The sequence below is a fragment of the Pangasianodon hypophthalmus genome, chromosome 8 (assembly GCF_027358585.1).
Source record: "Pangasianodon hypophthalmus isolate fPanHyp1 chromosome 8, fPanHyp1.pri, whole genome shotgun sequence".
Classification (NCBI taxonomy): Eukaryota; Metazoa; Chordata; class Actinopteri; order Siluriformes; family Pangasiidae; genus Pangasianodon; species Pangasianodon hypophthalmus.
In genome coordinates this window covers 4,610,745-4,626,205 of record NC_069717.1, presented here as the reverse complement: position 1 = coordinate 4,626,205, position 15,461 = coordinate 4,610,745, and the positions used below count along the sequence as shown (strand labels likewise).

General features: G+C 36.9%; 1 protein-coding gene across 1 annotated transcript in view; it reads right to left on the bottom strand.

The window, feature by feature from the left end:
* grm6a (glutamate receptor, metabotropic 6a) overlaps positions 1-15,461 on the bottom strand; it is a 65,578-nt gene that overhangs the window by 30,778 nt on the left and 19,339 nt on the right. Inside the window, exon 3 of the mRNA XM_026928341.3 lies at positions 3,328-3,544. Within this exon, the coding sequence (XP_026784142.1) occupies positions 3,328-3,544 (217 nt within the window). The remainder of the gene's footprint in view (positions 1-3,327; positions 3,545-15,461) is intronic.

Genomic DNA, 15,461 nt, shown 5'->3' with positions numbered 1-15,461 from the left:
GTGATATTAATAGGCTGGCTAATTTGGTTCAGCTGAGATCGAAAAAAGACTTTGCAGGTTAAGAAGGGTCAAATCTGATCTGGGCCTGGAGAGCAGTGACACTTTAGCTCAAGACACTGCCATATAATTAGCTGATGAGTTAAATATGAAGTGTTAGAGGTAAAATAAGGTAAAGGTGATACAGGATAAGAACAAAAAGCAATACAGAAGTTGCTATAAATATAGTGCATTATAAAATGAATAGTTTCTAAAATCTGTTTGGCTGAGTTTGGCTGTGTTTGATATATGCACACACACACACACACACACCTGTGACCACATCACAACAATTTAATTCTATATTAAACCATTGTACTTAAGCCATCGTTCTCTATATATAATGTCCTAATTTTTGTCTGTTAACAAACTACATTACGTGGTGAGTGAATTGTTTATCGCAAATATTATTATGATTAGAATAATAATGCTAAAAGACAAAATGGAATCCAGTTCATAGTAGACCATTTGAATATGCACAATAAAACAAAATAAATTCTCAGCCTAGTCTATCTTGTTCATCACTTCTGGTTGGGGAATTTATTTATTTTACCCTTTCCGTTTTGTCATTTTTTGTCTCTCTTTTCCCTTTTTTCTTCTCTTCTTTTCTGTACAGAGAGTCTGAGGCAGTATATAAATAGAATACATTATTATAATAATAAAGCAATATTTATCATGTTCTCGACCAATAAACCTATCATGACTCCTCAATATTTCATAAATCTTTTTGCAACATTCAGAAAGGGCAATAATTGTGATATATACATATATACACCTTTGAAAATAATTTGACAGTGACAGTGACATTTTTTCAAATCCTCTTTCCTCCACATACATGGACATGTACCATCTCTTTTCCACAATCTATTTCCTATTACTAAGTCACATATTACTCTATAGACAATGTCCTTTGAATCAGTGAGGTGGAAATATAGAATGAGGTCATAAATATTACTTATTGCACTTGTAGTAAATATGACTTATTTACAACATTAATTCCCAAGGAAAGTAAAACCACTAGAGTTGAAAAGCCAATAATGGAGTGAAATGAAGACGAGTAAAAACAGCACTCAGCTGCATTCTGTGAGATGAGTGCAGGATGGACATCTATCTAGTTTATCTCTCTAGTCCAAATAGTCCAAAATGCCTCCAGCCAAATAACCCAGTCAGAGATCTGATTGAATTTTAGAGTAAGTGATGTTAGATAAGTGGTCCTCAGTTCCTGTTCTGATGCCCCCACACACACGCACACACACACACACACGTGTGTGAATGTATGTGTGTGTGTATATCTACTGTATACATACATATATATGGGGGGGCGCATCAGAACAGGAACTGAGGACCATTTATCTAACATCACTTACTCTAAAATTCAATCAGATCTCTCACACACGTGTGTATGTGTGTGTGTGTGTGTGTGTATGTGTGTGTGTATATGTGTGTGTGTGTGTGTGTGGCATATATATATGCTTTTTCCTGCTTTAAAGTACCCCTGTACGTATCATTTTAAACCATTATATATAATGGTTATATATATAATGGTTATATATAATCATATACAATGCCAAAAATGATCTAGGAACTTTCACACATTTACCCTAGGATCTCTTTTGGAAATTATCAGAAGCACTCATGTCCTCCTACTTTGCCAGGGCTAAGCTATTTAACTGCTAGCACCTTTACCCTAGGATCTGTTTTTGAATTTGTCAGTAGTCCTCCTGCCCTCCTGCTTTCCCAAACAGTTACCTGGCTAGTTAACTGCTAGCACATTTACCTTAGGATCTCTCTTTAAATTTAGGAAAAGCCCTCATGTCCACTTGCTTTCCAAAATAACTAGCTAGGAAGTTAACTGCTAGTAAATTAGATTTATCACAGGACACTAGTGGGGTCTTAGTATCTGAGATTCTTCTATATATTATGATATTTTCAGCAACCTATAAATAAATAGCAGCCCAACCTGCCAAAATACACCTTAACAACTAAAACTAGAGAGATTAGCTAGCTAGCCAGCTTAGCTCGAGGATTCTGTAGGTACTATATAAGTGCAGGGTAGGGCTAGGCAATATGGTGATGTAATATCATTATTGATATATAATATATGAGTGTATCATAATATTATCATAGAGATGCCTTCAAGTTCCACTATATGATATTTTTCTCATATCACCCATCCCTAGTGCAGGGGATCTCAAAGGAAAACTCTCTGTTGTAGAGTTTTCCATATACCTCATAACGATTCCTGTTGAGCCCATGTGTCAGACTCAAGCCTGTGGGCGAAATACGGTCTGCTGCGTCATTTCATTTGGCCCACCCGAGCTTGCAAAAATATTGAAATGGCCCATAGTAACTACTACTCAACAGTTTCAACCTAGAATTCACAGCAGACCTTTAACGTAGCAACCCGCCTGCATTGCGCACGTGCTACTGTACAGCGTGTACAGCGTGTTAAAATCAACACCTGTCTGCTGCGTTTGAAGTCAGACACCCGTCTAAAGATGACTCAGAAATGCATCAGGTGTTGGTTTTCACTGAGACTCAGTGATTCATTCCAAATCCCAAAATGAATCACCCAGGATAGAGACCTACAAATATGCTGAAAAAAAAAAGAAATGTTGATGGAAGATGTGGGATGGGAGATGAAGGACACATATTCTTCGCATACAAGATAGAATTCAGTATGAGTTCTTCTTAAATCTCTTTCTTCCCATTATATATTTTCATATATATTTGGAAAAAGGATAAAAGGCCTATAAAAGGCCTATATAAAAGGCCTATATAGCCTATACAAAAGACAGCTATTAATTTTTATTAGTTTACCAGTAGGACTACTCAACTAATCTTTTCCATAGTTATGGCAAAAATCTGATTAGTGTGCTACACTTCATACAAAGTGAAAACGTTTCATTAAAGCAAAGGAAAAGAAAGAATATACTTTCCCAGCAGATACACACACAAAGTAGAGTTTCAGTTTGTTTCATCTAGTCAGAATATTACAGTTAGATGACTTTTTTTTTTTTACTATCTGCCTGCATTTTTTTAAATTGTTTTTTCCAATGCTTAATTTTATGGCCCTTCAAAGGCTCATGAAAATATTGTATATGTAGATATATATGTAAAATATATGTAGTCTGGGCAGAATTTGAGTTTGACACCCCTGGTATAGAGGGACAAAATAAAAAAAACCCATTTAGGATTTAGATGTGTCATCAAACCTTTCACTAGATTAGCTTTACAGAAGCAGTGTTAGAACTGTTAACTGAGACGTTTCTGCTGTGGGCATTACTGTACCTGCCTCTCGAGAGATCTGAACAAACGCATCCACGCCGCTCTCTCCATAGTTGCCCTCGGAGGCCAGTGTGGAGACGTAATTCCAACCGAGGGCCTTCACGATGTCCACCATGGCCTGAGCCTGGTACGAGTCCGGAGGAACCACCCGTGAGAAGAAGTCGTAGCGGTTGTTGTCGCTGAGCTCTGGGGCTGTGGAGGCGTAGCTGATCTGAGGAATCTGGAAACAGGAGACACATAGGATATAAATCTGAAATAATGGTTAAAATGATGATCACAATTATTTTGTTTAAAAATTCAAATATTGTTATTATCACAGTAACTTAGCCAATTTAATTATACTTTAGCATTTTATCAACTTAAAGGCCATAGTAAAATGTCAGTTTTTAGATCTGATTTTCCATCAGTAACTTTTATACTTAAACAGTGAGTTAAAAGAAATTAACTATTGATGTAAATACGTTGTATTTATACATACTGTTATCCCAAATACATCTAACAAATCTTGTATTTTTCTTTTTTTTTTTTCATGTTCAACAGATGCTTTTTAAGCTTTTTTCTTAAAGCCTACTGTTCTGCAGACATTTCCTTAGCTGAGGTAATATTTCATGTTGGAAGATCATCTGTTTCTGGGATTCTGCTGTTTACTGACATTATGATTTTCAGTCATTTCATTTCGCACACTAGACTGTTCCAGGTCCTAAAGCCAGATGTGGAGACTGTTTTTCCCAAAATAAAATCTTATCATACAACTAGTATTTTTGAATACATCAATAAAATAATAATACTATTTTGATAAATTCATTTATTGATAATAATAAATATCATTTATTATTCTTTTTTTTAGTATTAATTTTTTTAGTATATGTAAATCTGGACATATATAATGATGTATTACCTCTTTTTTATTCATTTATCTACAGTAAGCGCTTTAGCATGGTCAGGGTTGAAGTGGATCCAGAGCCAATCCCAAGAATGCTGGGCATGACGTGGGAATACGCCATGGATGGAACGCCAATCCATCGCAATTATTGCCTCATTTGTATACTTTAATAAAATTTTAAAAGAAAATTGTAATTAAAAAAATTCTACCATGGTACAGATTGTGTTTCATTCTGTTGTAAGGGAAAAGTAAAATTATAAAAAGGCTATTTACATGTGCAAATTTTTTAATCAAAATAAATTTGTTCCTTAGTCACATTACTTGGATGTGATTTAGATTTTAAATATATACACTGTTAGACTAAATTCAATGAATAAATAAGTAAATATGACATGATAGTATAAAACTGTGCCTAGGTTACTCTGTCTACAGATTGGAAAACTGTCACAGTGTTCTCTGATTGGTTAGATAGTTCAAACAGTCTAATGGTAACCATCTACTTTAACTAAGTGCAACACTGTCACTCTTAGCTGAGTAGGTTTAATTAATAAGAAGAGCCAAAAATTGAATCATAATGAAAATGCAATTCAAATGAAAGAAGATTCAAGTTTGTTTAATTCAAAGTGCGCATGTTTTTGCCATAACTGTTACTCAAACTTCCCTAATTTACATCATGGATCCGCTTCTCACACCAAACTGATTTCATGTATTGGAATTTCCTAATTTAAATTTTAAAAATGTGAGTTTAAGCTGTAGGTGCATTAACACCTCACCCATTAAAGCCATATTTTCAGACACAGGTTCAGCCTGGTCATGGCTTTAATTACAATGCTAAGTAATTCTCCATTAAAGGAATACTTAAAAAAAAAAAAAAAAAAAAAAACTGCTAATGTGCCTGCCAATGCACTACAGCTAGTTCAGGCTGGTGGACGTGATTCATTTACATAACTACTTACTTGCTTACTTAACTACTTCTCTGGCCTTTTCATTCCCAGACTAAATGGAACCTTTTTCCATAAGTCCTAAAAAGTGCCAGGCGTTTGGATTAGCAGGTTTCTGTTAATCACAATGACCATAATTCTGTATGATAATTCTTCTTTGATAGGTTTTAATCCAGCAGTGTTCGGCTTCTGCATACTAATATGCACAGATAAATCTCCATAAGGAGGTTTCAGATGCAGCTGTTTATCAAGTGTAGAAAAATATGAGCAGAAAATACTTACATTAATTCTTTGAAAACACTCATAAGCCTCAAATTTATCACAGGTCTTAAGTAAGATTAGGGATTTAGGGGCAGGTTCTCACTTTCCGTATAACTGTCTATACAACTGTACATTAGGATGTACATTTCTAATTTGTGACGTTTTATAAATGTGGGTCAGTGAGAAGAGGAACACAGGCAGAGTGTGTGGAGAGAAGGACACGCGAGGAAGCCATTTGACAGATTATCCATTGAGGATTAGAGCGGTTTTAGTAAAATGAAGTGATGCACAGAGGAAAGCAAAGCCATTTCACAGCCTCTCAAAAACTACACATTCAACAACAGACTTAACTCTTCATTCACATCCATTGAAAAGCAGAGATCAGATCAGTGTATATACACACGCACATACACACAATCTCGCATTATAGACTCAACCGGGCTGGAGCAGATCGTGGGTGGCTTTACTGAGCATCAATAAAACCTGCGTAATGTACGTAGGCTGTGTTTGGGATCAGTGAGTGAAATCGTTCTAAACACATTTGCTATTCTAAAAGAAAGCCCTTTCATTCTTCTCTTTCATTCGAGAAAGAACATCTGAGCTTTAAATCACCTAACTCTCACAATTTTTGGTTTGCGTCATTTGTTTTTTAGCAGATAGTTCAGAGAAAAATCGATTCCAGCCAAGAAATGTTTGGAATTCTCTTGGAATTCCCACGGAAATCTATGTATTATCAATCTGGGCTTATAGGACCTCATGGGTTCTCATCCATGAGGTTCTGTGCTGTGTTCAACACAGTTCACTGAGTATGTACGAGACAACATGAACAATTATGATATAGATAGATAGCCTGCAATTAAAGATGCCTCAAAATGTCATGAAGTGCACATAAAAATCCCACGAAACCAACAGGATTCCATGAAATTCCCAAACATAATATTCTGTAGAATAAGAATGTAATCAGAATATAATAATATGTATAAGGAATAAAACACAATAGGGCTTGCTGTTATAGGAAAATAATCAATATTAAAAACACAAAGCAGAGTCACTGTTACCAGCCCAGCATTGTAACAAAAGAAATAATGTATTAGAATGAACGCATTAATATAAACCTTGCAGCCAGAACGACTGTCAGAGCTGCTGTTACCGAAAATTAATCAACACCTTCTGACCAATCAAATTCAAGAATTCAGCAGAACTGTGGTATAATACACTTTAATGACTAACTCATAAAAATCCTTACATCCCATACAGATTAGTCCACATTCCTTACATATAACCCATAAAAATCCGACTGGATTTTTACAGCTAATTTGAATTTAGACGCCTGACGAAAAAGATAAGAGTTATAGTAATATTTTTAAAATTTTATTTGTGACATGGATACCATGTTTAGCTACACTGTGAAGTTTTTCGTCATGTTTATAGATTGCAAGTGTACGTGAGATTCCTGACAACCTGGATGTAGATTATGTATGAGATCAACTTTAATTACTTCGTGGCTAATCTACCCTCGTTGCTCTCAACTGATGACCTGCAAATGATTCATATGCACAATACATAGTGAAAAATGTGCTATATCCATTATTTGGGAATGCGTTCATGTAGGCATGATGCATCAATGTGCAGCACCAAATCCTCAGTGCTGAATTCACGCTGTTTACTTTTATTCAGCTGGATTTATATGAACATTAGGTGTTAATTCAGCCCCAGAGCTTTTGTATAATGCATGATGTATGTGCTGTGGGAATGCTTACAGGAGATACTTGCTGTAAAATCCCTAGAGCTGGATTTTGCTGTGTGTGTGTGTGTGTGAGTGTGTTTGTGCGTGTGTGTATATGTGTGGTTGCCTATATAAGAGGACATAGTATTTTGGTCATCCTGCGCACATAGAGTCAACTCAGAAATTATTGGCACCCTTCAGGAACATGCACAATCAGCAATGATACAATGTTCTTTTGAAAGGTGCCAATAATTTTGCAGTGAACTTGCTTACCTCGTACCCTAAAGTAGTCTTCTGTATTCCTTGAAGTTTTGATGTGTGTGTGTTGACTGCAATGATTTTTTTTTCAATGTAATGTGACAGATTTTCCCTCTAAACATTAATAAAGCAATCAATCAACCTTGCATGTCTGTCCCTCTCCATTTTGCTAACATTTCCTCCAGATGAATCGTCCACTCTGTGAGCTTCATCAACACACCGAGGCAAACTGAGGTTCACGGGAAGTTGAGCACGCTCACAGCAAACCACTAGCTTCACCCCAGAGCTGTAGTTGTGATAATTAATTAGACAGCCCTTCTAATCAGAGGCTTTACATGCAGCTACAAACCCGTGTTGTAGCTCAATGGATTCATAAAAGTGAACAAAACAGACTTTAAATATTCCACTTCTAGCCATGCTGAGGGACTAAAAAAAAATAGACCAAGTTCTTACTGAAAACAATAAAATCATGCAAAATATTTCTGCTTCATTCCCTTTCTAGCTCTCCCATTTTACTGTATAACATCAACATGCCATATGACAAATTCATGTAGACATAATGATCATATATATATATATATATATATATATATATATATATATCACATTTTACCCAAAAAGTTCCCAAAATCTAAAAAAAGTTAGACAAAATCTAATGTAATAGAAATGCTAGTGTTAATGCTGTAGGAATGTTATACAGAAATGTTCTCAGAAATGTTCTTAGAACCATAACATTTAGAAAATGTGTTGCTAACATAAAATTGTTAGCTGGGAAGATACGAAGACTCAAAAAAAGTCACATGCAACAATCCAGCTGTTGCTTTTCAACCGACTGCAAAAGCATAATGATTTCGCATAATGAGAATCTGTCTGTGTTGTAACGCTCAGATCCTACCATCAACTCAACATCATTAGCAAGGACATTTTTTTTATCTGTGGTTTAGCTGTCAATAAGAACAGGGTTTAATTCAGTAATAAAATATCACAGCCTTAACAACCCAAAAGTAGCTAAAGCTGATGTGTTGAATTTTAGCTGTCATGTTTTTTCTCCATCTATAATGTTGTTTGTTTTAAACAGTATTTTTAATATAGGCTTTCACATGTATCTGAACCACAAAGAGTAGTATTTTAAAGTCTGATTACCCCCAAAAGTGAAAGTTAAAGATTTCTATCATGAACATTTTGAGAGCTGGTATCTGCTTACAAACTGAATTGATTAGATTTATTTCCATTACACTATATGGCACATAGCTATTCAAGATTGGAGAGTTTATTGTCAGGCAGTTACACTGTACAGTGAAGTGAAGTGATGTGTGGCCAAGGGTGACCCATACTCAGAATTTGTGCTCCGCATTTAACCCATCCAAGTGCGCACACACGCGCACACACGCGCGCACACACACACCAGTAGGCAGCCCTTTTTTTTTGTTTGTTTTTTTTTTTCGCTGCAGCACCCAGGGAGCAGTCGGGGGTTCAGTGCCTTGCTCAAGGGTCTCACCTCAGTCATGGTATTGAGGGTGGAAGAGAGCGCTGGTCATTCACTCCCCCCACCTACAATCCCTGCCAGACCTGAGACTTGAACCCACAACCTTCAGGTTACAAGTCCAACTCTCTAACCATTAGGCCACGATTACCCCCTTACTCTTAATTCTTAATTCTTAATTCTTACTCTGCATTCCTTCTGATAAACCATCAATACTATCCAGATAATGTTATAAATGGTTGGAAATTATACCGCCATGTTTGTTAAACTGGCTCCTTACACAACACTGCAGGAAGATAGCCAAGTCAAGGTTAAAAAAGTACATATCATTTAGGTGAAATAAATTTATGGTTTCTTAAAGTTGAGGTGTCGAAGTATGTTAGAGGCAGAAAAACTCAAAACTGCTTCTAATATCAAGCATAAAAGCATTGTCAAAATAGAATAAATACATCATATGTGAAAGACTCAGTTTCCTGTTTGTTTTAGTTGAAGAGTCCCTTTAAATACTGCAGTAGTAGCTGATTATCACTGGTTGTGATTTCATGTAGCCAGACTGCCAGAGAGCCAGCATGAGCACAGCTTTAAACCCACAACTGCTTAAGCCACGTTGGATAAAAAGTGTCTTCCAAATTAATGAATTGTTATGACTGCCAATTAATGCAATGTAAATATTACCATATGCCTGAGAAAATGCACACTGAGTTACACAGACATTTATCAGTTTTCTAACCACCACAAGTTCCTTGTTAGAAGAATTAAATTTAAGAACAGTGAACAGACGTTTATCTGTCATCTAAAAACCTTTAATTCAGGTACAATTAAAGAAAGTTGCTCAACCTGAAGTTTCCATGGAGACATTTTTTTTTGCAGAGCCACTTTAACATGCTGTGAATGTGTTCAATAAAGAAGAGCAGAGCAGCATGATAATGAAACATCTGTACATTAGTTAGACTAACATATGCTCTACAGTATATAGTGGTTGTTAATGCAGTATTCCAGAAGCTTCCAGCAACAAAACATTAAAGTTAAAACACTCGTGAGCTTCCTTATCCCCTCTCTTTGTCTCTGTCTGTCTCTCTCTCTCTCTCTCTCTCTCTCTCTCTCACACACACACGCACAAAATCTCTAAAAAACACTTTTTTTCACCCTCATACATTCTCTCTCTTCCTATCACACACTTACACTGCCTCATGCTGTATGTTCTGCATCCAGAAAATACATTGTCCAAGGAACTCCAGTTTTTCCTTTGTCATTCATTTGCGTGCAGAAATGTGCATCTCCGAAGGAAAAAGAAAATGTTACCTCTTTTCCCCTCTTTCTTTCTTTCTACAATTTTTCTACAAAAAAAGACCTATAAGGTTAAAAATAAAATCTATATGTATCCTGAAACAAGCCCACAAACCAAACAATCCCCAAAAAAAATCATTTGAAAAGAGCCAATAAAAAGATGTCAAAGGTTTGTCACAACACTCTCGGTCTCCGAGATTTAATTTGAAGAAGGCCGAAAGCTGGAAGAGTTATAACAGAAAAGTCAAGAAGCAGAAGCAAAGGTCAGCCAAGCAATCTGAGCAAGTTAGAACAGAGATGTCCGGAAAAAATTGGGAAGAAATTTACAACTGAGAGGATCCGAGAGCTGCTGAGGGGATATGCAAAAAGGTTAGAGGAGGTTATAATGGCAATGCAAGAACATGTACACTATTAGAGAATATTTATGCCACATTTAGAAAGTCAGATTTCAAACTTTTAAACATTTAAAACCATTTGTCTGTTTTAATAATGAAGGAGTATTTGTGAAAGAAGTGTTCGATACCCAAGTTCGATCCTGAGATGGGTTCGATCCTGTATAGACTTCCTCTGCATGTTCTCTGTGTCGCTGTGGGTTTCCTCGGGGTTCTCTGGTTTCCTTCTGCCTCACAAAAAAATGCCAGTAGGGGATTGTCTACGTTAATTGGCCCTAGGTATGAAAGTGTGTGTGCATGGCATCCTGTGATGAACTGGCATCCCATCCTCGGGCATTCCTGCTTCACACTAAGTGTTATTAGGATGGACTCCGGATCCATCACCACCCTGATCAGGATAAAGCAGTTACTGTTTTAAGTAGAGATGGAACCAGTGAGAAACCCAGGATTGGTCGTGTTTTTTTAGCTACATTTTTTAAGCGCTTGAATTAAATTAGCATTTGAAGCTTAGTAGTTTTTCAAGAATAAATATTGCATTAGTGATACGTCAGATTGACTGATACTCAGGGTTCCAGTATCAGGATCGGTATCAGAAAAGAAAACCATCTTCTAGGTTTAACTTATTTTTGTTGTTGTGAAGGACACTTTACCTTTGTTAAAATATCTACACCTTGCATACGTATATGTATGTAAATGCAATATCAGTTGGACACAAATGGCACCCCAATCATGCAGTCACCCTCTTAACTAGACAACTAGCATGACGTACTTTTAAATGATAAAAAATTTTAGTTAAATTGCACTGACCTCCACTTTTTAGCCTAGTTATTTAATTTTCCAGGCAACTGAAACATAGGAGTGGGTTAAACACACTTGAGCTTTAACATGTCTGTTGGCTGAGCTGATGATTTATGATTCTTCCACCATTGCTCATTATCATTTACTTTCACAGCCCTATAATAATAGCCTATACTTCAGGTATAGTAGATGCTAGCTTGATTTTAGTGCGGTTTTGAAAAATCGAAGGTCAGAGGGTGAGTACCCTGTTTTTTGTATTTATGGATCATCGTATAGTATAACATTGGGCTATACTTATCTTTTTATATATTTTTGGAATGCAAAATAGCATTTGTGTGTAACGATTCCCATCTGCTCCCCCATGAATCCTAAATGCCCCTCTATCCTATATGTTCTACTTATGGACCTGCACACACACAAACACACACACACACACACACACTCTTATATCTCTCTTTCTGTGTGTACAGCAGTAAATTTAGCTGTGGGTCTGAGAGGCTTAATGTCCCGGGGGGTTTCTCTAATTCTCCAGCTATCAGCTGCCTGATGGTTTATCTCGCTCCTCAGCCTCTGTTCAACAGCTCCTGGTAAAGACGATGTCATTAAGCTGTGCGCTGTGTGAAACCTGTCAGTGTGTGTCTGTGAGAGAGAAGTGAACTGAGGCGTAGGGCTTTGTCTGGATCTCGTGGTGGAGCTGAGAAACACTCATGTAGCGTGAAGCCTGTTGTCTCTTCTGGCAAAAGCCCTTAAATACACAGTATCAAACTGTTCACGGGGGAGTCGTCACGAATGGGCCAGTTTTTCTGACAGTTCCCTCAAGTATAAAACCCTTGTTTGATGTTTGTTTGAAAAATAAGACGTAGGAAAACAGTGGTTTAAATTTAAATGGGGACAAATTGAAATCACAAGATGGCAAATTATTACAAATTCAATTAAAGGAATACTGGAGCATTTTTCAAGTTAACGACTATCCACCACATCTGTGATACACATCTGTAACTCCTGATTCGTTGAATCTGACTAATTCTGGGACGTTTAAGGGCAGTTTGAAATGCACGACTATACACGTATAACAAACTCAAAACACTCTAATATGAAACAGATATGAGGAATATTAGTTTTTACCAAAGATGTTCTTATGCAGTTTAATCAAACTTTTCAATACTAGAGTAAGTCATTCCAGTTACTTTATTAATTATTTAGATTTTGCGGTCTTTATGCCATCTGTACATTCAGCAATTAACCAACTCCAAATTTATGGATGGGAAGGCAGTGAAAGCTGGTTCCAGGTAGCTAGCTAACTTAGCTAACATTAGTGATGTTTTGGTTACTCTTAAATAAACTACAGAGAATCAAGGCTTTGACACTAAAATCCCACGTGTGTCAACCCGTGACTAACGCAAGCTAGTTTACTAGCAGACATTCTCACCTTCGAAGACTCCTTCTGAATCTTAAAGGCAGAAATGTAGCAATGAAAAAGTGTGATACCTACACTTCTCCCTCCGCCCACAAGAGGTCACTGATATGGCTGCACACTGGTTTGCAATCCACTTTAGTTAATATCTCTATTTAAACTGCATGTTAAGAGGGCTCGTTGTGAAGTCTTGCCACTTTTTGCTGGCTGTGCATTTCTGAGCCTGGAATTTCTGACTTTTTTTTTTTTGTGCCCAGAAGTGTTTTGACCTTTGCCTAGGTATCCTACAGTAAATCTGCCATGCCTCCTGAGGCATAGCTGCCAATGGGTTTTTGAGTTTGGGCCCCCTAATATATTTTATGACAGTTCCCCAAATGCCCATTTACGGCTGATTAACAGGACATACATAGAGCACAGCTGATATATGTGTTGAATAACATTGTTTTGCACAGTAATGATATTCATAAAAGGCCAGCAGAGACCAGCATCCTCCATATTTGGATATTTGTATGCATCCTTTGTATTTGTTTAACTATATTTTACAGGCTAACCACTGCTATGGTGAGAAAGAGGATTAACCAAACAGGACATTTTTCCCATTTCTTTTTGAAACCAACTAGCTAGCATAGAGCTATTCAAGGCGACATAATTTTCAATAACTGTACTAGTCTGTAATTCCTAGGCATAAGATTATTAATATAGCAAGATTGTTTGAAGGTAAGTTGTGCTCTTAATACGCTTGTTGTTTTCGATATTTCTGTTTACCAGTAAACTGAATTTTGGACTTGTTAGTGCCTGATTTTTGCTCCTATTTTTATTAAACTCTGTAACTGGAGCTCTGTCTCTGATTCGTTACATAAACAACCACTTACGACTGCACAACTGAAAACACAGAAAGCTTTTCAGAGCAAGATATAGTGTTACTGGGTTTAAAAAATAACATGACACACTTAAAGAGCCTCAGAATATTCTGTTGTTGGTCGTTTGTAATGTCAGTCAAATGACCTCTCCATATTAGTGAGGAAGCCTCTCTAGCAACAGTTAGAAGTCTGCCTCACAAGCCTAACTAGCAATTAACTAGCTGGCTGGCTATTAGCAATGGCAGGAGGACACAGGGGTGTTTCCAAAGTGCAGTTCATGCATATTCATGGACTTGGCCACTGTTTTTATGAAGGTAATGATATAGAGATATTCCTAAGCCACTTTTAGTAGTTTCTTGGGCATTAAAAAATATAAAGTATATTATTATTCTGCATAGATTACTTTAATGGTTTAAAATTCTATGTTCAGGGGTATTTAAAGTGTCAGATTCAAATGACTCTCAAGAGTTACGCAGCAGCTACCTCCATATGGCCCCTAAAAGATGAAAGATTGTGATGGATATTACTGAGGCGTTGGGACACATGACAGCTTGTTGAAAAATTGAGGACCCTAAGGCCCTGGACTGAAGTGCAAATGTCTCCTCATTCAAAAAGAATCTTATGCCCCAGAGTGAGAGACTTCCGGCCTCTCACAGTGATTTCTCTCACTCTCGGGTATACAGAGCTGCTAAAACCTTAGGACAGAAGTGGCGTGTGTGTGTATATGGTGTTTGCGCCTGGTGGGGAATGTGCAATTGTGTGAAAAAGAAGGATTAGTGTGTGTGTTTGTGTGTGTGTGTATGTGTCTATGCAGTGCATTTAAGTCCTAGACACATTACTCATCATTATGTCAAGGTGGTGTGTGTTGTGAGGAGAACACGCTGACTTTAGCTTAGCACAGGAAGTGATAACCTCAGTGTGATCTCGGCCTCAAAATGCCTGACAGAGCTCAGCTGATGTTCACCCCGAATCAACCTTAACGCAAAAAAGAAACACACTCAGCTAAATAGCCATTAAACACTACAAAAATACCAAGCATTGCTTTAAAGGTGGAGTTTGCAATATGTAAATGTGTTCCTAGACCTGCAGTAATCATATAAATTAAAAGACAATTTAGAAAAAACATGATTTTTTGCAGTGCTATTCTCTAGTTTCTTCATTTTAGGTAATATTTTGCCACACGCTTGTGTAGTATTGTTTTGAGGTCACTCCATGAGCTTTTGTTTTGGTTTTGTTGTTTTGTCTCCAGCCCTGTCATGACATGATTGATTACCCTAATGTGTTCACCTGTTCTGTGTCTCGCCTTGATTAGCTTAGTTATTTCTACTCTGTTGTTTCTCTTCCTCTTTGCGAAGTCTTATCATGCTTTTGTCTCATTAATGCTGCCTTCAAGTCCTGATGGAAATATCGTAATTACAAGGTGAGAGCACTTTAACGCCACCACAATGTCGTAATTACAACTCTGGACCTGTTTTTTCTATAAACCCCGACTTTCCGAGTTGAGTGTATGTCCATAATAAGAAATAATGGTGGCGGCCAATATGAATGTGATGCCTAGAGCAGACAGTAAGATTTTAAAAAGTAATTTTATATGTTAACTATTCAGTACAGGTATAGTTTAATTTTCTTTCAGTAAAGCACAATAAACATCTTGTCACTGATGATACAAAAAAAAAATTATCCATTTTATCAGACAAAAACCACTTGAACACACACAACGTCATGATCACAATCTCCGAACTCTGAACCTCTGAGGAGGACTTGAAGGCTGCAAAAGTGCAAGCTGCAGTTTCCTCTGTTGCCTGTGCTTTGTGTGTTCTAGTACTTCCTGGTT